The sequence below is a fragment of the Thalassophryne amazonica genome, chromosome 15, assembly GCF_902500255.1.
Source record: "Thalassophryne amazonica chromosome 15, fThaAma1.1, whole genome shotgun sequence".
Lineage (NCBI taxonomy): Eukaryota > Metazoa > Chordata > Actinopteri > Batrachoidiformes > Batrachoididae > Thalassophryne > Thalassophryne amazonica.
In genome coordinates, this window is record NC_047117.1 from 46,438,009 (window position 1) to 46,465,858 (window position 27,850).

The 27,850-nt window shown below is 40.0% G+C and overlaps 1 protein-coding gene across 1 annotated transcript; it reads right to left on the reverse strand.

Moving 5' to 3' along the window:
- cxcl12b (chemokine (C-X-C motif) ligand 12b (stromal cell-derived factor 1)) lies at nt 1-27,606 on the reverse strand. The gene is made up of 4 exons (XM_034188611.1): nt 27,459-27,606; nt 24,005-24,122; nt 7,970-8,053; nt 1-491 (listed from the first exon to the last, which is right to left on the reverse strand). The coding sequence occupies exons 1-4, from the start codon at nt 27,523-27,525 to the stop codon at nt 452-454; spliced, it is 309 nt and encodes a 102-aa protein (XP_034044502.1). The 5' UTR covers nt 27,526-27,606; the 3' UTR covers nt 1-451.
- Nucleotides 27,607-27,850: the final 244 nt, after the last annotated feature.

A 27,850-nucleotide genomic window follows, 5' to 3' on the forward strand; every position in this document is an offset into this window, starting at 1 on the left:
TTTGCATCTATTGTATTTATTTGATGCAACATGAAGGTGGAATTACATTCACACAAAGCCTTGTATTTTCAAGAATTCAAATTGTTCTATTGCAGCTTTGTGTTGAAAGAAAATACTATATACACACATAAACTCTGAGTTAGTTCTTGGATAGCACATTCAAATGCTTACTGTCACACACATACTGTGTGTGGTTGTCCACAGGTATCCCGTCATTTTAATGTTTGGTAGAATTGCACTTGGAGAAGTGGAGGGCAAATGCCGGTGAAGGATTCTCCAGCAGGACCAGTGATGATCCTGTGGATGGCGTAGTATGGCGGTGAAGTGCTGTTTCTGCAAGTGGTCCACTCACGTGGACAGAAAGCGTGTCTGCACACATCCATAGCAGTGTAAGGGAGGTATACAGGTTCATCCTGGGGGTGCCATGGCTGCTCACATACATCCTTCTCTATTAATTTTTCTTGTTATTGCGTCTTCTGGATTTCTTCACCCTGGAGAGAGATTCAAAAAGGACAAATAGTAAACTGCATGTCAAAAAAACAATCAAAGTCTAGGATGACTGTCACAGTGTAAATACAAATAAATTCCTTCCCACTGTAGCCAAGTGCTTGCTCACAGGGGGTCGTTTTGACCGTTGGGGTTTTACATAATTATTGTATGGCCTTGCCTTACAATATAAAGCGCCTTGGGGCAACTTTGTTGTGATTTGGCGCTATATAAAAAAATTGATTGATTGATTGATTGATTGATAAACCACCACGTAGCTGCACATAACGAGAAATTATGTGTGACTATGCACCATTACACAGAGCAGTTAGTTCAGTGGGATGACTACCAACATGTAAACCTGGATTTGGTTCCTGATTGTGCTACCTGTTTATACCTCAGACAAGACAATTCATTCTTCATTATATGACAACCCCACTGCTATGGTTAAAAACAGTGACTACTTATCAGATAGCTTTACTTCAGAAAGAGGCTCCAGACAGGGTTGTGCTTGGTCACAATTGCTTTTTGCATTATATTTGAAATGACTAGTTTAATATATGACACAAAATGAAGATATCTGAGAAATTACCATCAAGGGGATGAAGCACAAATTGGCCTTTTTTATGCAGATGATATCTTGATTTACAGTATCTTGGGCAACCAACATATCATCATATCTTTAACTAAATTGATGCAATCATTTGAACAACATGGTAATTTATCAGCATACAAGATCAGGATGATTAAAACTCAGCAAATCTATATTATAATAGCCAAGTGCTACTTTTAAGATTAGGCTTAAAACTTTCCTTTTTGCTAAAGCTTATAGTTAGGGCTGGATCAGGTGACCCTGAACCATCCCTTAGTTATGCTGCTATAGACTTAGACTGCTGGGGGGTTCCCATGATGCATTGTTTCTTTCTCTTTTTGCTCTGTATGCACCACTCTGCATTTAATCATTAGTGATCGATCTCTGCTCCCCTCCACAGCATGTCTTTTTCCTGGTTCTCTTCCTCAGCCCCAACCAGTCCCAGCAGAAGACTGCCCCTCCCTGAGCCTGGTTCTGCTGGAGGTTTCTTCCTGTTAAAAGGGAGTTTTTCCTTCCCACTGTAGCCAAGTGCTTGCTCACAGGGGGTCGTTTTGACCATTGGGGTTTTACATAATTATTGTATGGCCTTGCCTTACAATATAAAGCGCCTTGGGGCAACTGTTTGTTGTGATTTGGCGCTATATAAAAAAAAAAATTGATTGATTGATTGATTGAAGTGGCATCTGTGTGCCTGTATGTGTCCCTGCATGCATATGGCTTTGATCATGGAGGAACTGGGGAGAGCTGGCATTTGCTGTTTGGTAGGCTTATGTATTTTTGGGTCAAGAATGAACGCTGAGGAAACGGAAAGTTGATCGGACTAATATTTTTGAGAAATTAGGGATATTTGCTAACAACAATGAACAATGGTCATTGTGCTGCAATGCATCATGGGAGTTTGAGGTTTTGGGGTTTAAAATGTTTTTGTGGTTCATTTTAGTTTAAGAGTGTTGTTCATGTGATTGATTTATTGTGTTTTTGTAGTTCAGTTTGTTTATTCAGTTTAGTTAAGTGTGATGCTGCCGTTACCACGAGTGGGAAGTGTAGTGAGTTTGATGTCTTTCACCCCATCTCTGTATGTCGCTGTGTAAAAATAAAAGCATCTGCTTGGGGCAGAATGCAGAAAATAAAAAACCTCTGGCTCTGTTTTTGTTCTTCTGCGCAGCACTCCACAATATATTAAAAGCCAAGTGACTTCTATTTACATGCATGCATGTAATAATTTTGATTATGGACAAATTGGGGAGAGCTGACATTTGGCATTTGGTATGCTTTTGTATTTTGGCTCAAGGATGAATGACCCCAAAATAGAAAGCTGGCAGGACTAATATTTTTGGAGAAACTATGGATATTAGCTAACAACACTGAACAATGGATGTTGATAATTACATTCTGGACTCATGTCATTCCAACAGGGGGTGGTAAATTATCTATATGTTAAAAGAGAAGTGGCATCTGTGTATGTATATGTGTGCGTGATTTATTTAGTAATGTCAATGTAAGTACATAATATAATTGTAAATACGTTAAAAATACATGGATGACACAAGAAAGTGAAAACACTTATTTCCAATGAGGTCCATTTAAAAATCAAATGACAAAACAGAAATAATAATAATAATAATAATAATAATAATGTGTATATGATAACAAGAACCTAAAAAAATATAAATACATTATCACAGTAAATTAACATTAAAAAAAATACATAATTAACAGGAAATAAAAGGGTTGAGTTCTTCCTCTAAAAACTGTTGAGGTCTAAGTATCTGAAAACATTCTGGACTCACATGCCATTCCAACTCATTATAGAAACTTTGAATAATTACCACCCTTGAAAAATGTCAGCTACCTATTTTATAAACAATACCAATCTATAGCTTGTGGATCCCTATGGGCAATGCGCAAGTATCATATTGTCTACCATATCTCATGGCATGTCATGATTCAGCATCACAAAATATATGTTAATCTATTGGTTTGTGTTATTGCCAGGAAAAGTGCAAAATTTTTGTAAGGGGAGCACAAATGATTTCAAATACATTCTGTGAGGAGTGCACAAAATTAAAAGTGCTGCAGGGGGTGGGGGGTGGGGGGTCTGGGGTCCTGGGGGGGATTATGGTTAGGGTTAGGGCAAGGGGTAGGGTTAAGTTATGGTTATGGTGTTAGGTGGAGGGGTAGGGTTAGGAATAGTAACATAAAAAAAACCCTGTCATGAAAATTTGACTCATATGATGATGGGCACACACACACAAAAAAAAGAAAAAAAGTTGTGCGACTGGGTTGCATACAGTCCACCAGATGAAACTGAAATCTGATACATATTGGTATGGCAAATAGTTTTTCAAATATTTTGGTATCAATGTGCCACAAGATCTTATAAAATGAATTATGGACCTATTCACCAAAACTTAATTTAATTTAGTTTAATTATTTGTTTTAGCTCAAACATTGTGTTCACTCAAAAAGCAGGCAGTCTGCTCTGCGCGAGCCTGTTCCCGTTAGATCTCAGAAGCTAAGCAGTGCAGGACCTGTTTCGTACTTGAATGGGAGACCTCTCTGGAACACCAGCGGCTGTGTGTGTTTCCCCCAGCCCAGTCTCACACATTGTCGTGATTCAACAGCATGAAATATACGTTAATCTATTGGTTTGTCATATTGTCATGAAAAGTGCAAAATTTTCGTCATGGGAGCACAAATTCATTATAATTCAATCCATGACTGCGGCAAATAATTAAAAGTACAGTGGTGGGGGGGATCGTTAGGGTTAGGGGAAGGAGTAGGGTTAGGTTATGGTTAAGGTTAGGGTCAGAGGTAGGAGTAGGGTTAGTAATAGTGAGTTTAAAAAAAAACGTCACAAAACTTTTAATCATTTCGTGACGGGAGGACAAAAACAAACAAACAAAAAAAAAAAAACGTGAGACTGTGCTGGTTTCTCCAGGTAGAACTGGAGTTGCAGCAGGAAGGGCATCTGGCTTAAAACCTGTGCCAAATACCAATGCGGATCTGGCTGTATCCGCTGTGGTGACCCCGAACACAAACAGGAGCAGCTGCATGGACAACAACAACATTGTGTTTACCGATAAAGGCTGTTGTACCTATTTCAGATCCTACCAATAGTGATCAGTCAAACCAGTTCAATGACGACCTTGTACTTTTGCACACCTTAGAATCAGAATCAGAATCAGAGGAGCCTTTATTCACCAAGTATCTACAAGAATACAAGGAATGTGACTCTGGTTTGAACTATAGTCTCATTGTACAAGCATGTATAAATATATAGGAATACTAATATTTCACAATAAAAATGTGCAAATAAATGTGCAATAAAAAAGAATGTGTGCAAAGGAGAAACAGACAAACAGATTGACGTTGTACATGAGGACTCTGAATTCATGAGTTTTTTGGCATATTAAATTGTTCATCAGTGTGATGGCCTGTGGAAAGAAACTGTTCCTGTGTCTTGTTGTTTTGACGTACAGAGCTCTGTAACATCAACCAGAGGGGAACAGTTTAAAGGTGTGAGGGGTCTGCAGAGATGTTACCAGCTCGCTTTCTGGTCCTGGACCAGTATAAGTCCTAGATGGAAGGCAGGCTGGTTCTGATGATGACTCTGATGATTTTTTTTTCTGTAGACCTGACAGTTTGTTGAAGTCTGTGCCTGTCATGTTTGGAGGCAGAGGGAAACCAAACAGACGGAGATGCATAGGATAGACTGGATGATGGATGTGTAAAAGATGATGAGCAGTTCCTGGGGCAGGCTGAACTTCCTGAGCTGTCTGAGGAAGTAATTCCTCTGCTGTGCCTTTTTCCTGATGGAGTCTATGTGGGAGGTCCACTTCAGATCTTGGTAGCTGGTGGATCCCAGCAACTGGAAAGTGTCCACAGTGTTGTTGAGGATTGGGGTTGGGGGGGGGGAGTGATGGTAGGTGTCTCTTGAAGCTCACTATCATCTCCACAGTCTTGAGCGGGTTTTAGCTCCAGGTTGTTCTGGCTACACCAGGTGATCAACTGTTCCACCTCCTGTCTGATTGCAGCCTCATCACCATCCTGGATGAGACCAATAATGGTGGTGTCATCTGCAAACTTCAGGAGTTTAACAGAGGGGTTCCCTGAGTTGCAGTCCTTTGTGTAGAGCAGGGGTGCCCAAGTTCGGTCCTCGAGATCTACCTGACTGCATCCTCAACTGACCTGTTTGCCCGGTAGTCAACTGCAGGGTGTCCAGCAGGGGTGCTGTGATGTCCTTCAGGTGGTTCAACACCAGCCACTCAAAATTCATGACTACAGATGTCAGGGCGATGGGCCTGTAGTCATTTAATCCTGTTATGGAGGGTTTCTTTGGGACTGGGGTTAGTGGTTAGCACTGTTGCCTCACAGCAAGAAGGTCATAGGATCGATTCCCACCTGTGGCCTTTATCTGTGGCGTTTGCATGTTCTCCCGGGTTTGCTCTGGTTTCCTCACACATTTAAAAGACATGTAGGTTAGGAGGATTGGAAACTTTATAATAGCCCAGGTCTCCCTTGCAAAAGAGATCTTGAGCTCAATGGGACTAACCTGGTTAAATAAAGGTTAAAAAAAAAAAAAAAAAAAAATATATATATATATATATATATATATATATATATATATATATATATATATATATATATATATATATATATATATATACGAGGGCTGTCAATAAAGTAACGGTCCTTTTTATTTTTTTCAAAAACTATATGGATTTCATTCATGTTTTTACGTCAGACATGCTTGAACCCTCGTGCGCATGCGTGAGTTTTTCCACGCCTGTCGGTGACGTCATTCGCCTGTGAGCACTCCTTGTGGGAGGAGCCGTCCAGCCCCTCGTCGGAATTCCTTTGTCTGAGAAGTTGCTGAGAGACTGGCGCGTTGTTTGATCAAAATTTTTTCTAAACCTGTGAGACACATCGAAGTGGACACGGTTCGAAAAATTAAGCTGGTTTTCAGTGAAAATTTTAACGGCTGATGAGAGATTTTGAGGTGATTCTGTCGCTTTAAGGACTTTTCACGGTGCAAGACGTCGCGCAGCGCTCTCAGGTGGCGTCATCAGCCTGTTCAAGCTGAAAACCTCCACATTTCAGGCTCTATTGATCCAGGACGTCGTGAGAGAACAGAGAAGTTTCAGAAGAAGTCAGTTTCAGCATTTTATCCGGATATTCCACTGTTAAAGGAGATTTTTTTAATGAAAGACGTGCGGACGGGTCCGCCACAGGAAAAACACCTCTGTTGAAAGCCTTAAGGACAAGTTGGAACATGTCCTGCCTGTTAAACAATTTCTCATATACTCACTCCACTGAAAGCCATCAAAAGCCGCCTGGATTTTACAAATGGTTATAAACACGGAGGTGTTTTTCCTGTGCCGCCGCACCGCGTCGGCTGCGTCCCGACGCGCGGATCCGTCCGCACGTCTTTCATTAAAAAAAAATCTCCTTTAACAGTGGAATATCCGGATAAAATGCTGAAACCGACTTCTTCTGAAACTTCTCTGTTCTCTCACGACGTCCTGGATCAATAGAACCTGAAATGTGGAGGTTTTCAGCTTGAACAGGCTGATGACGCCGCCTGAGAGCGCTGCGCGACGTCTCGCACCGTGAAAAGTCCTTAAAGCGACAGAATCACCTCAAAATCTCTCATCAGCCGTTAAAAGTTTCACTGAAAACCAGCTTAATTTTTCGAACCGTGTCCACTTCGATGTGTCTCACAGGTTTAGAAAAAATTTTGATCAAACAACGCGCCAGTCTCTCAGCAACTTCTCAGACAAAGGAATTCCGACGAGGGGCTGGATGACTCCTCCCACAAGGAGTGCTCACAGGCGAATGACATCACCGACAGGCGTGGAAAAACTCACGCATGCGCACGAGGGTTCAAGCATGTCTGACGTAAAAACATATGAATGAAATCCATATAGTTTTTGAAAAAAATAAAAAGGACCTATACTTTATTGACAGCCCTCATGTGTGTGTGTGTGTGTATATATATATATATATATATATATATATATATATATAAAGTCCTTTCCTAACTTTCATGTCAGGAGTACCAAAATCAGGTGCAAAAGTCTAAAAACAAAAATAGCCCTATCTCACAATTGATGAGGTATGAAAATGCCAAAAACCTGTTTGCAAACATATTAGACATCAAGCAATGCATAAAAACTGCAAGTTTTAACATCTGACTTTATGTCTCAGTGACTTTTTTTTAATATTTTACTTTCTCAACATTTTATGACTTTAGTTCTTTTAGCACCAGGGTCTTCAGTTTCCCCTTTTGTTTTTCAGAACACTGTTCTCTCTGCCATGTTCAAGAAAATATTTCACTGTTTGTGTACACGTTGTGTACTTGAGGTGTTTATGGTGTTTTAAGATGTGGCCTGGCTGTAATCACATCCAGTCATGTTGAGAACATTCTTTTATAAAGAATGCACCCATTTTAACAGCAAAGCTCGTTAAAAACTGACGAGGTTGTGCAGAAATTCTTATTTTGAATAGTTTTATAGGCCAAAGCTTTGCTAAGTATGAATGCCTAACATATTTAATGTTTAGCTTCATTACCTAATTCATGCAGAGTAGGTACCCAAATGACCGAGGAAATTTAAAATGATGATTGTCTCTGCATTTAATTTCTCTGTAGTTCAAATTCTCGGACACAAATTCGGAAGCGGCCATACCGGTGACTGATTTATCACCTTTATTATTGATGCTGACTATTTCACACATAATTCAGCATCTTACATTAACCATGTCATAGAGTAAGTGTCAGCAGGAAACAGCATATTTTTTTCTTCTTCTTTGTGCTCCCTGCAACTCAGTTGGGAACAGGAGCACATCTCATGTCTGTGTTTTCAGAAAGCGAAAAGAGCTGCTTCTTACTTGTTGATGGCATTCTTTAAGTACTGCTGCAGCCATTTAGTCTCTGGGTTGATGCAAACCTCCCTGTTGTTCTTCAGCTTGGCACTGTGAGGAAAAAAATGAGAATATGATTGATTAACCCCAGAAGAGTTAGAATCTCACTTCCATACAAGATGCAGCACTTCAGTAAATTGCCTGTGTTATTTATTTTGTTATACAGTATATTCCTATATGCGTGGCATAACACTTCTGGTGTTAAATTACAGTTGCTGATAAAGATTTCAGTCATAAAATTGTATTTAAGGACAAACGTATTATTTTTTAACCTCTGGATGTCTTAACACTGAACATATAGAGAAGTGTTACAGTTAGGTTTCATCTGCCCCATGTGTTTAATAACCCTTAGGGCCCCTTCACACATACTACGAATAAGTACAAATCAGGGCGACTATTTTGCCCTGATTTGTACTTATCCACCGCTTGTAGGTATGAGCGCCCTGAACCACACTCATACATACGAACTCTATGAGCGTGGTTCAGGCGAACCACGAGAACATCGAGCTGATGGACAGGAGTGAACGATCCCGCTGCGACGGTGTCGTGCACGCAGGTGCAAGCAGCTGCGCGATGTGTAACCTGCGCAATGTGTTAGACAGTGACAGACAATGTGTCACTTAGACAGATTTCACATCCAGCTGGACAGTGATTGTCTGCTGACTGTTTTCATGCTAATAGTGGGAATGGACACACATATTCTAAGTGCCAAGCGAGCGGTGTTAGATGTGCGTGGGTGTCACCTGGAATTTGGCCGACACCTGCCGCAACGGGAACGAATGGGCTCTCACAGCGCATACTCTGTCTTTCAGCCGCTGGTATGCGCAAATATTTGTAGCAACAGGTGTACGAGCCATTGGAGGCAGCTACGATTTTACAAGTACTGTTTCGTGTGCACTTCATGTGCAATTTGACCACATTCATACTATGTGTGAAGCGGCCCTTAGTAAGCACAGGGAAATGTGCCTTATAGTTTAATGAACAATGATAATTCAAATTCTTCATTTGTTTCTAGAAATAAGTAGGTGGGTTCAAAGTGTTTTCTACAGATATGTCATGCTGGTCAAGAGATAAAGTTATATGGCCACATGGTTTTGGATCAAATAAAATTAACTTCTTTGATTTATATTTACATAGTTGTAGTGAACACTGGAATATTGTTTTTGGACCTATGTCCATCCATGTATTAAAAAAAAATAGCTTGGGAGAGTTTTGATCTGATTTGGACCAAACTTGGTGGAATCATTGAGGGTGAGTGAATGAGTAAGTGATTTGATTTTGAGAATACAAATAACTTAAAAAATTATGTTAGAGGCCAAGGTCAAACTTGGGCCCAATGCTTCTATACGATATTTAGAATGGCTATATTAAAAAACTGACTACAGAAACACTCATGGTTATGACTAAACAGTTATATGTAGTCATAGATCATCTTCAAAGGTCACATGACCTTTGACATTTTGTGACACTGAAGGGTCAGTGTCAAGGTCATAACTGTTTAACTCAATGATTTGGAGGCAACATGATGGAAGGGTTGCAATGATTTTGTCAAGGACTGATCAAATAACAAGGCCTCATAGAACTGTATAATCACATGTATAAAGTATGATATACGGTTTGAGTGCCCACTTCAATTCATATTGTTGGTTTTCAATGCATATTATGTATTCAGGTAGCACAGAGGAGATGGCTCTGTGGCATAGGTGTTGGACTGCCAATATATAGACTGGCCTTCGATTCAAAGTGTTTACTTAGGCCACCTGTCTGTGTCCTTGGACAAGACACCTCATCTGCATTACCCAGTCCAGTGAGCTGGAAATGGCCTTGGCTGAGGAAGTAACCTGCAAAGGACTAGTGTCCCATCCCAGGAGTTGTAGACTCTCATCAGCTTCATGCTACAGTACTGGCCCAATGGCCTCAAGGCTTACTCCAATTAAGGGTAACAGGGGTTGGCTGGAATCTATCCCAGCAGTCATAGGGTATGACTTACTTTTATTTATTTATTTTTCTAGCGGTAACAGTTCCTTGATAATGCAAATTATAGCGTTCCTTTCCTTTACTTCTCTAACGTTATAACTAACAGTAACGTTCATATAACAGTGAGTTCAACAACCACTTATGTTAAACCCCGGGTGTCTTGGAACACATCCAAGTTTAAACCAGTGGGTTACTACATCTAACAGTTTATCACATCATTATCAACAGTGAAATAATCACACAAGTGTTACCTAATTTTTCTTCTGCTCAACAGTAATTTTAAATTTCACAGCATTGTAAAAGTCTATTTGCAATGTTAAATGTATTTTAAAATGACTACAAAATGCCAAAATGATTTGTTGCATGTTTTATGAAGCTTCATTTCAGAAACACCTCAGCACATCCTAGAAACATCTCAGCTGAAAACCGGAGGATTAGTTCCATATAACAGTGTGTCACTGTGTGGTCAGCAGTGAAAAATGAGAAGTCCCTGTTTCTGCTCAGGGACAGCTGGAGGGGAGGTGGACATACATGTTACACTGTAAAGTTGTATCAGCAATGCTCACAAAACTTCAAAGCACATCAATAGCTGATTTTAACATTGTACAATTCACATAAATGATCAAAATGATTCACAAACAAAGTCTTGAGATTTAATTTGAATGTGGGCAAATTAGAAGCTCATGAGCTTGAAAACTGGTATATATATATATATATATATATATATATATATATATATATATATATATATATATATATATATATATATATATATATATATATATATATATATATCTTAAGTCCCATAAGATCCTTGTTGGATTTACTTTAAAATGTTTAGGGTTTCTGTCGGTGTAATTCATTTCTGTTTGCATTTTTCTCTCCACTGCAACATGCAGCTGGCATTCCTGATTTTAAAATGTATTAAGAAACAAATGAAACCTACCATATTTCTATCATTTAAATATTTAGTAAAAGATTTAAAGTTATTGAACGTCAACAACAACAAATGCCTTTATACAGTTAAAAAGCGAGATAATCAGCATCTATATATATATATTTTTGTAACTATTGAGCAAATTACAATAAATCCTCATGTTCATGGCCGCTTTACTTTTGACCGGTCAAGAGATTGATACATGAACAATTCCACATCACTTAATATGTCCATCCCATCTTTTTTTTTTACCCTCCTACTCCAATTAAGTGTCACGGGGGGCTGGCAACAATGCAGACCACTAAGCCACTGTGCTGCCCTCACTTAATATGTCTTGGACTTAATTTACCACAGTGATGAAGAAATCCAAACAGTGCAGAGAGTAATCCTCCAAAACGTGTCACAGCTTCGTGGTGTAGATATGTGATATTTTTCTTTGATAATACTTTAAAAAGTAGCCACCTTTCTCAGGAAGATGTGAAAATCACCTGACGTTGTCTTCATTTTGTAAAGAAAATAGATTTTACAAGAAGCCTGCTTTGTAGATATGCTCTGTATATGACTTAAACATGGACATTTCCTGCAGATAGAGTGTGTTTCTGTGAGCTGCCTGTTGATTTACAGCCAAATATTTAGAAGAGACTTCATTCTTTTAAAAACACAATTGGGTGATTTCAGATCTGTAAATGTCCGGCAGGGTGGGAGCAACCAGAAGGTTCTAACCTCCTCCAAACATATGGACCTCACACCTCTGTGGCAAAAGGTCTCCTAAAGGAGTTAAGAGCTGAGAGGCGTGGAGCTCCTCACTGCTCCACTTTCTCCATAGACTGCAAATTCAACATATTCATCTCCACCGCTCTGTCTTCACTCAGCTTGTCTCCTCAGCTCCCCTGCCTTTGCCCCTTTGTCACTGCCCCTCACTCACCTCACCACACACAAGTTAACGAACAAATGGCAGGGTTCTCCTGATCCTCAGAGAAGACCTCAGAAGCACCCATTTGGCCCGCTTCCTTTAACGCTACTCAGTCACTTCCCACTATGGACAGATCAGCTCTTAAATGAACACACTTGAATGAGCGGATCCACTCTGATCAGTTTAGGGACAAATAGAAAATATGAAGTATATGTATTTTGGGTCCTGAGGACCAGGATTGAGAAACACTACTAAAAGTTAGTGTGTGTAAAAACATGCACAAACACAGTAGCTGATTTACTAACAATGGTTATTGAGGACTATGTCTTTCATTCATTCATTTGTTATATCCACTTATTCCAATTAAGTATTTGGGGGGGAGGGGGGGGGTCCTATTTCTGCAGACACTGGGTGAGAATTGGGGGATGCCCTGGACAGGCTGCCAGTCTATTGCAGGGCGGATTGCAAAAGGATTATTTACAGAGCAAGCGAGGTTAATAAATCATTTCTTATATGGCTGTTCTGAGCTGTGTTTTCATCTTGTTGGTCTTCATTTTGCATGTGCACTTTGAGCTCGCTTTCTGTTAATTCCTCCCATTCAAACTCATCAGTGAATAAAATTCGCTCGGAGAATGGTCCTCTTCTTCGTTCGCTTTTTGTTTGTTTTGTTTTATTGTTTTGCTTTTTGTTTTGTTGTTTTTTGTAAAGAAAGTCACAAATCTGATACACAATCCGGACTGATTGTCATGGTAACGGTCTGATATGGGAAAATATCAAACCGGAAATCAGCCAATCAAAGCACACGTAGCGTCGTAGCCATATAACCTGGGTGTTTTTCACACAGACCTCGCTGGCGCTCGGTCCGTACTTACACCTCAGTCTGATTTATTATTATTATTATTATATTTTGTCATTTCATTTTTAAATGGGAAATAAGTGTTTTCACTTTCTTGTGTCATCCATGTATTTTAATGTATTTCCAATTTTATTATGTACTTACATTGAACTTAGTCAATAAAAACATGCATGCACACACTCACGCTTTTAATATAAAGATGATTTACCGCCCCCTGCTGGAATGGGGTGTTACTTCAGAATGTAATTATTAATGTTAGCTAATATTCATAGTTTCTCCAAAAATATTAGTCCTATCAATGTTCCATTTTGTTGCGGTTCATCCTTGGCCCAAAATACATAAACATACCAAACAGCGAATGTAAGCTGTCCCCATTTACATGAACAGAGAGCTTGTTCTGCATTCTACTGCAACAGAACAGAGATGGTACTGGAAGACATCAAAAGCAATACTCTTTTCACTCATGGTAACAACAACATGACACTTAACTAAACTGACTAAACCATTTGAACTACAAAAACGCAATAAATCAATAACACTAACAACACTGTTAAAGTAACATAAACCACAATAACAACATTTAAAAACCCCAAACCCCAAACTCCCATGGTGCATTGCAGCACAATGTCCATTGTTTACTGGTTAGCTAAAATTGCAATTTTTTTTTAAATTAGTCCTGTCAATTTTACATTTTCACAGGGTTCATCCTTGAATCAAAATACATAAGCAAACCAAACAGCAAATGTCAGTTCTCTCCGGTTTTGGCGTGATCAAAGCCATTCACACGCATGCATGCACACACGCACACAGAGGTCACTTGGCTATTATAATAGAGATAGTTTTTATAGGGTTAGCTGAGCAAGGAAATGGTGTAGGTACAAGTAATCAAGCTAACAAGAGCAAACATAATTTATTAAACATAACAATTGCATAATGAATTCATTAAATAACATTGCTTTTGAAACAGCTCCTGCAGTGTATCCACGGTGATTTAATATTAACTAATCTAGTAAGCATAAGGAACTACAGAATTCTGAAATCTAACATGTTTTCAGTTATTTCTTTTACATCAATGGCTGTGTCCCAGTTCAGCGGTGGCACACTTCTAAGGCTGTTATTGTTGGCTGGTCACAAGTGGTGTGACTAGACTGTTCCATTTCAAAGGCTGTTTGTGAAGTGGCCCGTGTGTACAGCCTTCTTTATGGCATCAGATTAATGCCAAAAGCACTTGCACAATAAAACATGGATTCGGGCATATTAAATTATTTCACACATGCACAAGCGCGCAAATTATCTCTGCGCACATGTGCACTCACGTGTGAAACTCCTCCCTGAGCAAGAAAAAGGGTGCTGCGAGGGAGGAGGATTATATGACTAGTGTCAACCACTCAAAAATCACCCTGGTCTCCCGAAGTGGATTTCTGCTTGTGCAACGTGGATTTCTGCTCTCTTGCTCAAAACCTTTGACACAATGGGGGAGGGAACCAAGGTTGGTACTAGCTTTGCTGTGATAGATAGACAGACAGACAGACAGACAGACAGACAGACAGACAGACAGACAGACAGACAGATAGATAGATAGATAGATAGATAGATAGATAGATAGATAGATAGATAGATAGATAGATAGATAGATAGATAGATAGATAGATAGATAGATAGATAGATAGATAGATAGATAGATAGATAGATAGATAGATAGATAGATAGATAAACTTTCTTGATCTCACAGAGGAGAAATTCACATGTTACGTCAGCTCTTAAGAAAACACACAAGGTGGGTGCAAGTAGAGGAAAATGTTCGTCGAACAGCGTGTGCAAAGATAAGCAATAATAATAATACTTGAACCATACAAGACATAAGAAATGAGGTAGAAATACAATATATATATATATATATATATATATATATATATATATATATATACACACACACACGCACTCACATACGTGCGTATGTGCATATGTACAGTAGTGTTCAGAATAATAGTAGTGCTATGTGACTAAAAAGATTAATCCAGGTTTTGAGTATATTTTTTATTGTTACATGGGAAACAAAGTACCAGTAGATTCAGTAGATTCTCACAAATCCAACAAGACCAAGCATTCATGATATGCACACTCTTAAGACTATGAAATTGGGCTATTAGTAAAAAAAAGTAGAAAAGGGGGTGTTCACAATAATAGTAGCATCTGCTGTTGACGCTACAAACCCAAAACTATTATGTTCAAACTGCTTTTTTAGCAATCCTGTGAATCACTAAACTAGTATTTAGTTGTATAACCACAGTTTTTCATGATTTCTTCACATCTGTGAGGCATTAATTTTGTTGGTTTAGAACCAAGATTTTGCTCATTTACTAGTGTGCTTGGGGTCATTGTCTTGTTGAAACACCCATTTCAAGGGCATGTCCTCTTCAGCATAAGGCAACATGACCTCTTCAAATATTCTGACATATCCAAACTGATCCATGATACCTGGTATGCGATATATTGGCCCAACACCATAGTAGGAGAAACATGCCCATATCATGATGCTTGCACCACCATGCTTCACTGTCTTCACTGTGAACTGTGGCTTGAATTCAGAGTTTGGGGGTCGTCTCACAAACTGTCTGCGGCCCTTGGACCCAAAAAGAACAATTTTAATCTCATCAGTCCACAAAATATTCCTCCATTTCTCTTTAGGCCAGTTGATGTGTTCTTTGGCAAACTGTAACCTCTTCTGCACGTCTTTTATCTAACAGAGGGACTTTGCGGGGGATTCTTGCAAATAAATTAGCTTCACACAGGCATCTTCTAACTGTCACAGCACTTACAGGTAACTCAAGACTGTGTTTGATCATCCTGGAGCTGATCAATGGGTGAGCCTTTGCCATTCTGGTTATTCTTCTATCCATTCTGATGGTTTTCTGTTTTCTTCCACGCGTCTTCTCATTTTTTTTTGTCCATTTTAAAGCATTGGAGATCATTGTAGATGAACAGCCTATAATTGTTTGCACCTGTGTATAGGTTTTCCCCTCTCCAATCAAGTTTTTAATCAAACTACGCTGTTCTTCTGAACAATGTCTTGAATGTCCCATTTTCCTCAGGCTTTCAAAGAGAAAAGCATGTTCAACAGGTGCTGGCTTCATCCTTACATAGGGGACACCTGATTCACACCTGTTTGTTCCACAAAATTGACAAACTCACTGACTGAATGCCACACTACTATTATTGTGAACACCCCCTTTTCTACTTTTTTTTTACTAATAGCCCAATTTCATAGCCTTAAGAGTGTGCATATCATGAATGCTTGGTCTTGTTGGATTTGTGAAACTCTACTGAATCTACTGGTACCTTGTTTCCCATGTAACAATAAGAAATATACTCAAAACCTGGATTAATCTTTTTAGTCTTTTTAGAATACATTTAGATTCCATGTGTATAATTTTAAATTGTAATATTTATAAGTATAAATAAGAACTAAAATATTATTACCACACTACAGGTTACTCAAACTGATCTAGCTTGATGAGTGCAACTGTCAGTGTTGCCAGGTGACAGGGGGTAGGGGCGGGGAAACAACGCAACAGCAAAACACTTCATGGGCTCAACTTGTCTCATTTCAGAACAGTTCTGACCTTCACTGTGTCTGTAGGGAAGCCTGAAGAGTTTAGTGTGATGCAGTCTTTAGACACGTGTAGACCCTGAATTGGGACTCATTCATTCATTCTTTGTTTTTTCATTCATTCATTTTCAGTCGCTTATCTGGGTCCGGTGTCACCGACCGAACGGCCCCCTCTAAAAATTAGTACACCCTGACTTCACTGTGCATGCGTCTGAGTCTGACTCTCTACACCCAAAGCGATCCAAGGGAATAATTTGATTATTAACCATCACATGACAAATTAAAACCTCTTAAATCATTCTAAAGTCAGTTTTAAACAGAAACGAGACGATAATCGGTGAATTGCTACTGCTGCTCCGAAATGACATAGCAGCAGCAGCACGGCAGTCTCAGATGCTTTACTGTGGCACTCTGATCACTTCCCCCATCTTTTATTATGAAATAATGCTGAATTTATGTGGAAATGATTGTTATAAAAAAACTTCAGACACTGTATCTGTCGCTGAGTTACATGATGACTGGAGTGCAGTTTGAAGCAGAAATGAGGTGATAATCAGTGAATAACTGCTGACGCTCAGAAATGACACATGCGGGCAGGGCGGACCGATTTTTTAGGTGGACCGTTCGGTCGGCGATACCGGGTCTTGGTGGTAGCAGAGTAAACAGCTCATCCCACACTTCCCTATCCTTTGCCAAGTCCTGTAACTCTTCCCAGGGGATCCCAAGGGATTCCCAAGCCAGCTGGGAAGTATAATCTCTCCAGCATGTCCTCGGTCTTCCCCGGGGCCTTGTCTCAATTGGACGTGCCTGGAGGACCTCCCTCGGGAGACGACCAGGGGGTATCCTCACTAGGTACCCGAACCACCTCAACTGGCTCCTTTACATGGGACTCAGCCAATGTAAAACATAACATCTTCAATTCACATGGACTTTTATCGCTTATCGAATCAAACTGCATGCCAGGAATTACAGATAAATGTTTAAATTTGACAAAATGTACAGATTTTTCACTGGTCCCTTTATCCATATCTGTGACCTACCGAAGTACAGCCACCGGGTGGCGTGCTGTATTGTTTGTGCCCAAACCCCAGCCTCGATTTAACTCATCACTTTAAGCTATCTCAAGCCGTAAAGTTGTGGTTCCTTTGAGTGACAGCAGAATATCAGCTAGCTAGACTGCACTGTGTTGTGTATTTCACAGGGTCAAGTCGACTCTTATTTCTGAACATTTTATTGGAGAGATGTGTGATCATGTGGTTTGCTGTGTGGTTACATGTACAAACAGATAATCAAAGAATTTAGTTCTCCAGTATTTCCACTGAGTGACATTTTCATCATCATGATTGATCTATGATGATGATTCATTTATGTTGACATGAACCGTCCAACAGTGGCTTCCCAACCTGCTTCATCCTTAACCAACTGTAGCATATCCTTTAGCCTATTCATATCCACTCTAATGAGACAGAGTAGATGACACATCCTTTTTATTAATTTGAAATTTCTTTACTTCATTTACTTGAATTGCTCCTCCTGTATATTTATTCATGTGTCATTTGTTTTTCCAATAAAGGTTTAGGACTCTACTTATTAGTGATCTTTGGAAAATGTCTGACCTGTGTGTAGTTTGTCTCCATTTTTGTTTTATTTAGGTGTTTGCTTCTTCAAAGCCACGGGATTCTAGTGTTTCGATGTGTCCCACCTTCATCTGTCTCCCTGACTGATCGTCTAAAGTCAACATGGCTCGGCTGGAATTTGAGTTCCATGAGCAGCAGGTAGTAATTACTTCACAGCAAGTTAATACTCACAGCATGCTGGGCCGGGTGAGGGTCTGGGGCGGAGGTGCACAGGATGCGGCAAAGCGGGGGTTGGCTGTAGTCTTACGGCTGTCTTTCATCTGCCTCAATAGAGATATGAGAGCAGCGCTCTGCGTTTCCCTCCTGCTGCTCCCAGGACTCCTCATCTGTGACTCCTCTGATATTAGAAGGATGTTGCAGGGAGTTTGCAGAGCCGTGTGTCCTCTCTGACCTTTTACCATTCGGTTGCGCCTTCCAATGTCACCCACTCCCTTGCTTTTTGCCAGAAGCCCTGCGGCCTTTTGGCTTTGAGGCTTCTGCTGTCACGGTTTTTGACAGCTTACAAATGAATGAAGCTTTTTAGTTAATGTGTTCCAGACCAGTGACATAATACTGACCATTGCTGGGCAGTCACAGGGCAGAAATAAAGGAAAAAAGAGGCAAAAAGGGATGCGGGAGATCAGCATAAATACACAGACAATTGCTTTGACCCTTAATTATTGCTTCCTTTGTGAAATCTAAATGGTCATCTTCTGCTCTGCCTCTCAGCACATTTGTGCGTTTGTGTGGGGGATCTTTTAATCTCAGACTCCACATTCAGCAAAACACAGTAAATGGATATTAACATCTGTTTTCCTGTACATGTAGATAATGAACTCATGCACTGTTCCATCTTAATTTGTCTTTACATATTGAAAATAATGGCACTGTTGTGTCACAGCAAAAAGGTCATGGGTTCGATTCCCACCTGTGGCCTTTCTGTGTGGAGTTTGCATGTTCTCCCAGTGTTCACATGGTTTCCCTCCGGGTGCTCCGGTGAAATGAGCGTATGCACTGATGTCATCATCTCACGCCCTGAGACTGTATACCTCCATGTTGGATGGGAAATGGCTGAAAGAAATCAATTTACAGCAGCCGAATATTCCAAAATTCCTCAACGTAAGCACAAAATTCTTTTTTCTGGCAAAGTCAGCAATGGATAGGTATATGACGAACATTGTGTGGACTGGTCTTCACGACCTGTATATTTTGCAATTGTTTTTGGAGCTACTGGCTTGCGAATATGACAGTAGCTATTTTGTCGGGGATACAACAGTGGATAGAACTTCATTGCGACCGTGAACAAGATCGATTGTCATTGTTTTGTCATAAATGTGGGACTTTGTGCGTTAATTAAACCAGAGCTCCGACAGGCTGAACATGGTCTAACGCTGTTTGATTCATCACGTTTTTTTCCGTTCAAGTCTACAACTGTTTGACTGATGATATCACACTTGGCCTGTCCTGTTGTCCACCTTGTGAGCGCTAACAACACCGTTGGTTCGGCTTAATGATGGGTAATGAAACCAGAGCTCTGACAGGCTGAAAATGGTCTAAAACTGTTTGATTCATCATGTTTTTTCCGTTCGAGTCTACAACTGTTTGATTCCTGTTCTCACAATGTGGACTGTCCCACTGTTCACCTTGTGAGAGATGCCAATGCAGTTAATGTACACGTGAACACAGCTGCTGTCACTTTGTTTATTAGCATGCTGGTACACTGCTAGCTTCCAGGTTTGACTACGTCACGTGCACATCCTCTATTGGAAACTTTAAATCGACTGTAGGGGTGAGTGTGAATGTGTTTGTTTGTCTACATATGGTATTGCGATATAGATGCCATCCTGTCCCAAGGTATACCTCTCACCCTATGCCTGATGGGATTGGCTCCAGCCCCCAACCCTTGATTAGTGTAAGTGCATGCAGAAAATGCATGAATATTGAAAAGAAATAATTTTACTTTATACATTTTACACATCCACACCACAGCCTATATACTGGACTATCCCTCTGTGACATCACCAATGGGTTTTCATTAAAGCAGCTTTGAAACTCAAATGGGGCAGTCCCTATTGTCACCATCTTGGCAGTGCCTAACTACTGGCCCAGAGGTGGAGCATGGGCAAGACTGACATGACCTAGGTGGGTTGAATAAAGTCTAAGCACACTCCACTCCCCCCAATCTTGCAATTATCAAAACAGCTAAAGCTAACAGGCTAATCATGCATTGGGTGTTTGATTATTGCAGATTTTTTGGTGGACTGGGCAGTGGTTTTATAATGGGTAGGTTGGGTGTAGGTTTTAATCATGGGTTACCACTGAAGATAATGTCACCAAGCTCTCAATACCAGCTAATTGGTGCTAACAGTGCTAATATACAAATTAAAAGCCTGAAGTTTCACTCAGTGGAAATACTGGAACACAGATGTCTTTCAATAGACAGGGGAGGTGATGGTATAGTGGTTAAAATGTTGGTCTTGAGACCAGAGAAACCTCGGTTCAAATCCCAGCCTGACCGGAAAATCACTAAGGGCCCTTGGGCAAGGTCTTTAATCCCCTAGTTGCTCCTGGTGTGTAGTGAGTACCTTGTATGGCAGCACCCTCACATCAGGGGGAATGTGAGGCATTATTGTAAAGTGCTTTGATCGTCTGATGCAGATGGAAAAATGCTATATAAATGCAGTCCATTTACCATTAATAGATGGTTCCTTCCTACAATTATTTGCACAGCAAGCCATATTATTTCAGATATTTGTAATAAAATGATCAGAACAGACAAACGTTGAATCCAAAGTAGCTAGCAGGTATTGCTGGTGACTGAGGATGGTGGGGGCCTGTTGGCTTGCTAACACACAACTTTTGCTCAAAGCCACCACATCCCTGATTGTTCATAACTTTATGACTTATAACTTAAAACTGAGGAGTTATATAAAGAGAGCCCCATGTACAGTTGTCATGAACAAAGAAACAAGTTGTCAAAACCAGAAACTTTTTCTTTTCTTAAATAAGTCAGTAAACATTTGTATTTCTCTTGCGATGGTGGATGTTTTATCAGGGTCTCTACAGGGAGTGACTCGATTTTGGAACCAGTTTTAAGCAGCCTTTCAACAAACTGCAACATTTGAAACTTCCATTTTGGCTTCATTTTTAAGCACCAGAGGTTGGGGTTTGACACAGGCACATTGTCGAGGAAGTAGTCAGATCTTTTACTGAAGTAAAAGTAGTAGTACCCTGTGTAGTGTAGAAATACTCTGTTAAATTAAAGTCTTGCATTGAAAATATTATTTATTAAAAATAGAAATGCATAAACATCACAACTGGTTATTACGCAGACCACCTTATTTCACAATATATTATTGGATTTCAATTGTAGATGCATTAATGTGTTTATTGCTTTCATATTGCAGCTAATTCCAGTAAAACAGTCAAAACATACCAAAGCTGCTCCTCCTGGTGGACAGAGAGAACCCTGCAACTGACCTCAACACTTTCAGCGTGTCTGGAACTGCTGCAGTGAACCATATAATCAAAAGGGATCACGTAACAGACACTACGCAGACCCAGCCGTGACCCCACCAGTCAGCCTGCCACACACCAGCTGCTTCGAGCAGACCTGCATTTGTACTAAAGACTTCCTTTAGTCACATGCTGCATTATGCAAAATTATCCATGAAGATGAAATTAGCAGGGAAATGAGCTTCTATTGAAGTCGCAATCATTCACCAAAAATCACTGCCAGTAGGGTGAGCTTTAAGGTCTGGGTATGGATAATGGTCCTGGCCTTTGCCCTTTTTGCAAGACAGAGTTATGGCAATGGAGGACAGCAGGATACTTGAATTTACCCCGAAAACAGCACTAATATGTCTCAAATTCATGAACATTTAAACAGCCATTCTTTAGTGCTGCAGAGAGACAGAGGAGGGTGGAGGTTATATGATCACAGATATATATTTGTCAGATTCTGGTAAACATTTTGAGAGAAGAGAGACACATCGGAGAAGCAATACTGCTCTTGCCTCCCAACATGAAAGGCCCTGCTTCGAGGTCAGCCGTGCCCCAGTCTCCACGTACATCTGAAGATGTTTCAGAAACATGCAACCTGCAAAGGATCTGCTGTGGAGCAGCCGGAAAAACAAAACCATCATCCTCGGGTTAGGGAATAAATTAGCACTGATGCTTCTGCTGCCAGTGCAACCTAGGTACCTAGGCAGACCAACAAAACATCTCTAGCCTTAGAGACTAAATACGAGGTCTGTCCATAAAGTATAGGTCCTTTTTATTTTTTTCAAAAACTATATGGATTTCATTCATATGTTTTTACGTCAGACATGCTTGAACCCTCGTGCGCATGCGTGAGTTTTTCCACGCCTGTCGGTGACGTCATTCGCCTGTGAGCACTCCTTGTGGGAGGAGTCGTCCAGCCCCTCGTCGGAATTCCTTTGTCTGAGAAGTTGCTGAGAGACTGGCGCTTTGTTTGATCAAAATTTTTTCTAAACCTGTGAGACACATCGAAGTGGACATGGTTCGAAAAATTAAGCTGGTTTTCAGTGAAAATTTTAACGGCTGATGAGAGATTTTGAGGTGATACTGTCGCTTTAAGGACTTCCCACAGTGCGAGACGTCGCACAGCGCTCTCAGGCGGCGTCATCAGCCTGTTTCAAGCTGAAAACCTCCACATTTCAGGCTCTATTGATCCAGGACGTCATGAGAGAACAGAGAAGTTTCCGAAGAAGTCAGTTTCAGCATTTTATCCAGATATTCCACTGTTAAAGGAGATTTTTTTTAATGAAAGATGTGCGGACGGGTCCGCGCGTCGGCTCGCAGCCGCCGCGACGCTCCGCCACAGGAAAAACACCTCTGTTGAAAGCCTTAAGGACAAGTTGGAACATGTCCAGCTGTTAAACAATTTCTCATATACTCACTCCACTGAAAGCCATCAAAAGCCGCCTGGATTTTACAAATGGTTATCAACACGGAGGTGTTTTTCCTGTGCCGCCGCTCCGCGCCGGTTGCGTCCCGACGCGCGGACCCGTCCGCACGTCTTTCATTAAAACAATCTCCTTTAACAGTGGAATATCCGGATAAAATGCTGAAACCAACTTCTTCTGAAACTTCTCTGTTCTCTCACGACGTCCTGGATCAATAGAGCCTGAAATGTGGAGGTTTTCAGCTTGAAACAGGCTGACGACGGCGCCTGAGAGCACTGCGCGACGTCTCGCACCGTGGGAAGTCCTTAAAGCGACAGTGTCACCTCAAAATCTCTCATCAGCCGTTAAAATTTTCACTGAAAACCAGCTTAATTTTTCGAACCGTGTCCACTTTGATGTGTCTCACAGGTTTAGAAAAAATTTTGATCAAACAAAGCGCCAGTCTCTCAGCAACTTCTCAGACAAAGGAATTCCGACGACGGGCTGGACGACTCCTCCCACAAGGAGTGCTCACAGGCGAATGACGTCACCGACAGGCGTGGAAAAACTCACGCATGCGCACGAGGGTTCATGCATGTCTGACGTAAAAACATATGAATGAAATCCATATAGTTTTTGAAAAAAATAAAAAGGACCTATACTTTATGGACAGCCCTCGTATAACCCCTTTGCACCCTGTGCTTTACTTTGTGCTCAGATTACACACTGTGTAAGCAACAAAGTGGAGGTTGACACACCCTAAATGCATTTCCACTCTGCACTTCAGATCAAGTGCTGTAGGTTGCCAGGATAGGACTCATTGTAGACATTTAATTTCAGTTTCTTCATCATGAAGTTCTATGATCTCCACAGGCAAGTGTTGGTTAGTGTTCACAGACATGATCAGGAGTGAGCCACTGTCTGGAGTGGAATGTACAACATGATGTTCACACATTTCCACTGTTGTGATTTGATGTTTGCTGTAACTCCACAGTAATGAAGTGAATATACAGTAGATTATAAGGAAAAGTCAATATTCTGACTGACTCCACCATCACTCTGAACTAGTACTACACAGTAAATACACTTGAAGCATGCATACTTAAAGCAGCATGCTGAGTGTCTCTGTGTGACCATCAGTCATTTGTGTCAGGAGACACAGAGACTTTAGGCTCATTTAACTTACATGACTTGGAAGGGGCAGTTGGGCGTGTGGAGGAACTTGAGCTCTTTGATGGATCGCTGAGGAACCGTGTTCAGGGTGGAACGACACCAGCAGCGCTCCACCAGGCTGATCGGCTTTGCTGCAAACACGGAACAGGCAAAGGAACAATTAACATTAGGAAGAGGACGTGTGACGTTAAAATACTCAGAATTTAGTTTAATCTAACAGTGATCACAGAGTTTTAAAGAATTACATGATCTGATCAGGAGATAATTCACAGAAATCCACTTCTTTCTGACAGAGATGAGAATGAAAGGTACAAATGTGGAAAACGTCCAATAAGTTTCATTTCATTTTTCTGTCAGAACAAAGAAGTTAGTCACAGGTCTTTACGAAATGAAACATAAAGCATACGGCCAAGCTGAACAGCGCTTAGCACTCCTGACTGCCAACAACACAGTCCACGGTTCAAAGCCGCAAGTGCTCCGACCTCCATGTACATCTGGAATTGTGTCAGAAAGGGCATCTGGCATAAAGCCTCCATCAATACAACATGTGGCTCAACACAGAATCCTCTGTGCTGAAACCAAACGTAAAATGTATCATGATAAAACATAATTCAACTATAAAATAAACCTTTTTTTATTTAGAAAACAAATATCATTCCAAAACTGGAAAAAAAATTTTTTTATTTGTTTACCTAACAAAATTAAGACTGAGTAATAATAATAATAATAATATAATAATGATGACGACAAAATTAAGAATATTTGAGTAATAATAATAACAATAATAATAATACATTTTATTTATATAACACGTTTTAAAATGCTCAAAGACTTTAGAGGACAAAATAAAACTAAAGTAAATATTACATTCACCAGGCTATATATCAAATAAAGGTTTATAGAAACAAATTAAATTTCTGCTCTTAAAGTGGCAGAAATTAAAAACAACAACAACTTATCCATAAATATGAAGGGTTCAGATGCAAGTTCAAAACCATAAACTTTTAATTGAAGCCGTCAAGCACTTGGTTGCTTATGTAACTATCAGGGTACATAATACTACAATTATATAAGAATTTAAACATACGATTTTCATTTTATTTATGGAAACCTGTTCATTTTGCAAAAGTTTTTCTTTGAATTCTCATTTTAAAAGCATTTTTCTCAATTAAAAAATTTACTTACTGGGTTTTGCATCTGAATCCTTCATATTCCGTGTTTACACTAACATAATAATATGCTTTATTTGACATGTGCCCATAAAATCGAACTGAATATTCAAACAAATTATATTTTCCAGGGTTTTCTGAATGCTTTTCTTTGACTCAAACATAAAAATATATGTACCAAGAAGAAACGGCACATATTCATAATGAATGTTGAACTTTTTTTTTTACAAATATACAGTATGTAAGTAAGTATGCAGATTGTAATGAAAAGAAAAATAAGAATCAGTAATATAACAAAACAGGAGTTTTCAAAACTACACATCCCAATCTGACTTCTGCAGGGATTTTATTTGGATTAACAGCAATTTTTCACCAGAATTCAAACACTGCAGCTTGTACTTCATTCCATTTCTGCTTGAATGCATCAATTCAAAGATCAAATTAAAAACCTGTTTCATTGACTGTAACAAGTCTTTCCAAAGCTTGAGAGTTCAGTCATTTTACCGACAACTGCTCCTGACAACATATTCATTAAAACAAGATTAGGCCTCTGTGACATCTCTCTCCTGCTCTCACACACAAAACTTTGCATTTCTCTCTGAAAGCATTCAGCCTTGCCACTCAAATGCAGAAGGGCTCTTGATGCTCAGTTTCTAATATTCTGCTCTTTCATTAAAGCCCATACACAGGATTGACTGCTGCTGTGGAAACTACCTCAAGAACATTCTCATCATGACAAGTCCACAATCTCCACATCTGCACATGCTCCGTACGGCAACTACACACATACAAACTGTGATTTTTTTTATATGAAAAAATGCTCTGTAATGCAAAAACAAATAATTACGTAAATAAATAAGCATCTTTCTAATAAATAATGCAATGCTATGAGGCTTCATGCATACATGATGATATATTTTGTAGAAGTTTTGCAGATATTTTAGGGAAATTTTACAGACATATGGCACAAATTTTGCATACATTTTGCAGGCTGAATGTTTCATGTGTTTTCCTACACTGTAAATTATTTGGTTCTTAACAAGAAAACAACAAGGAAAAAACTTAGATTTAGAAGCGTAAAATAATTTATCTTGTTTTAAGAGTTAATTTCTTATTTTAAGTGTTCAACATGCTTAATTCTAGATTTAACAATCTTAATTCAAGAATCTTGTCAAATGAAATGATCTTGCTGCATGGACAGATAATTTAACTTGTTTTGAGGACTTTTCCCTCAGCTTTAGGTTTTTATCTTGTTTTTAGACACCCCTCTTTTTTGCAGTGTATCCATATAATCACACAAACACAATCAAATGCCATTACAATCAAATGCTCAGCACATTTCTACTAATTTCTCTAATATGCAACATGGAAGAAAAAAAACCCCAAACAAAACACCAAATGTGTACACACCCAAAAGGTGAAATCCTATATCAGCCGAAGGATTCACACAGGGTTCAGGCTGCTTTCTTATGTTAATTCAAGTATCATTATGCAGCATGCAGCACCTCAGACACAAGTATCACCACCGCATTGTTTATCCCTCATTAGAAGCTAATTAAAAGAAAGCAAAGGGAAGAAGACAAACACACACACACACACACACACACACACACACACACACACACACACACACACACACACACACACACACACACACACACACACACACACACACACACACACTGCTGGGCCGAAACAACAAACTTTGCATAATGCAAGCCGGGGCCACTCCAGGGTCTGAATCATCTCCTCCAAGGTCAGCATGAGAGAGATTAATGTCACCATGGAAACCGAACTCTGTACAACACGCAGAATAAAATAATATTTTGATAAGATGCAAATGGGTGCTTTGCTCCTTCGCAGAAGGCACACTTAAAATGCTGGAACGCTTGCAGGACAGACTGGATGTGGAAATCTGAGTTCAGGTCATTCAGTCAGTGGAAATGTTGAGTGTGAGCTCTTATCTCAGTGTGTGTTCACGTCTGGACAAATGTCAGATGGTAGTGACTTGCTTCTGGAGGCTCACAGCTGGACAGTGATAAGTGTCACACATTACATAAACTCCAAAATCTTTAGTTTAGACAGAGAAACTGAATGTAATGTTTTTTTTAATGATTTGAAAATTTATGTTCTAATCTATAGAAACAAAATAAATTCCACAGATTCCAGAAAATCCAAACCTGAGGATCAACAACATCATCTTCAGGCACAACACAAACAAACGAACAAACAAACAAACAAACAAACAAACAGAGCCATGTGAAGACAGTAAATCTGTGTTGGCTGTGCTGTGCTCACCATAGCAGGTGGGTCCATATGTGGCCGCGGCCAGCAGGAGCAGGAGCACCAGCAGCCTGACATCCATGGTGAGAGTCTGCAGGAGGGCTGAGGAGCAACTGAGGCTGCCAGCTTCACTCTGATGCTGTTAAGACTTCAGACAGAGAGAGAGACAGAGAGAGAGACGGGGGGGGGGGGGGGTGAGAAGGGGGTGTCCAATCTTCTCAGGAGGAAAAGGGGCAGGGAGGAGGTCCCTGTGTGAGGGAGCAGCACCAAGTCCATTGTAAATGTGTTGGCTGAGAATCAAGGAGAAAGTCTGAAGGGAATTCTCTCTCTCTGTCTCTCTCTCTCTCTCTCTCTCTCTCTCTCTGTATCTCTCTCTCTCTGTCTCTCTCTCTCTCTTCTCTGTCTCC

Bases quoted from the DNA above. Each gene is read 5' to 3' on its own strand.
- cxcl12b (XM_034188611.1), bottom strand. From the start codon at position 27,525: ATGGATGTCAGGCTGCTGGTGCTCCTGCTCCTGCTGGCCGCGGCCACA. The intron at 24,123-27,458 runs GTGAGCACAGCA...CCGTGTTTGCAG, and splicing joins ATATGGACCCACCTGCTATG to CAAAGCCGATCAGCCTGGTG. The intron at 8,054-24,004 runs GTAAGTTAAATG...TTTTCCTCACAG, and splicing joins AACTGCCCCTTCCAAGTCAT to TGCCAAGCTGAAGAACAACA.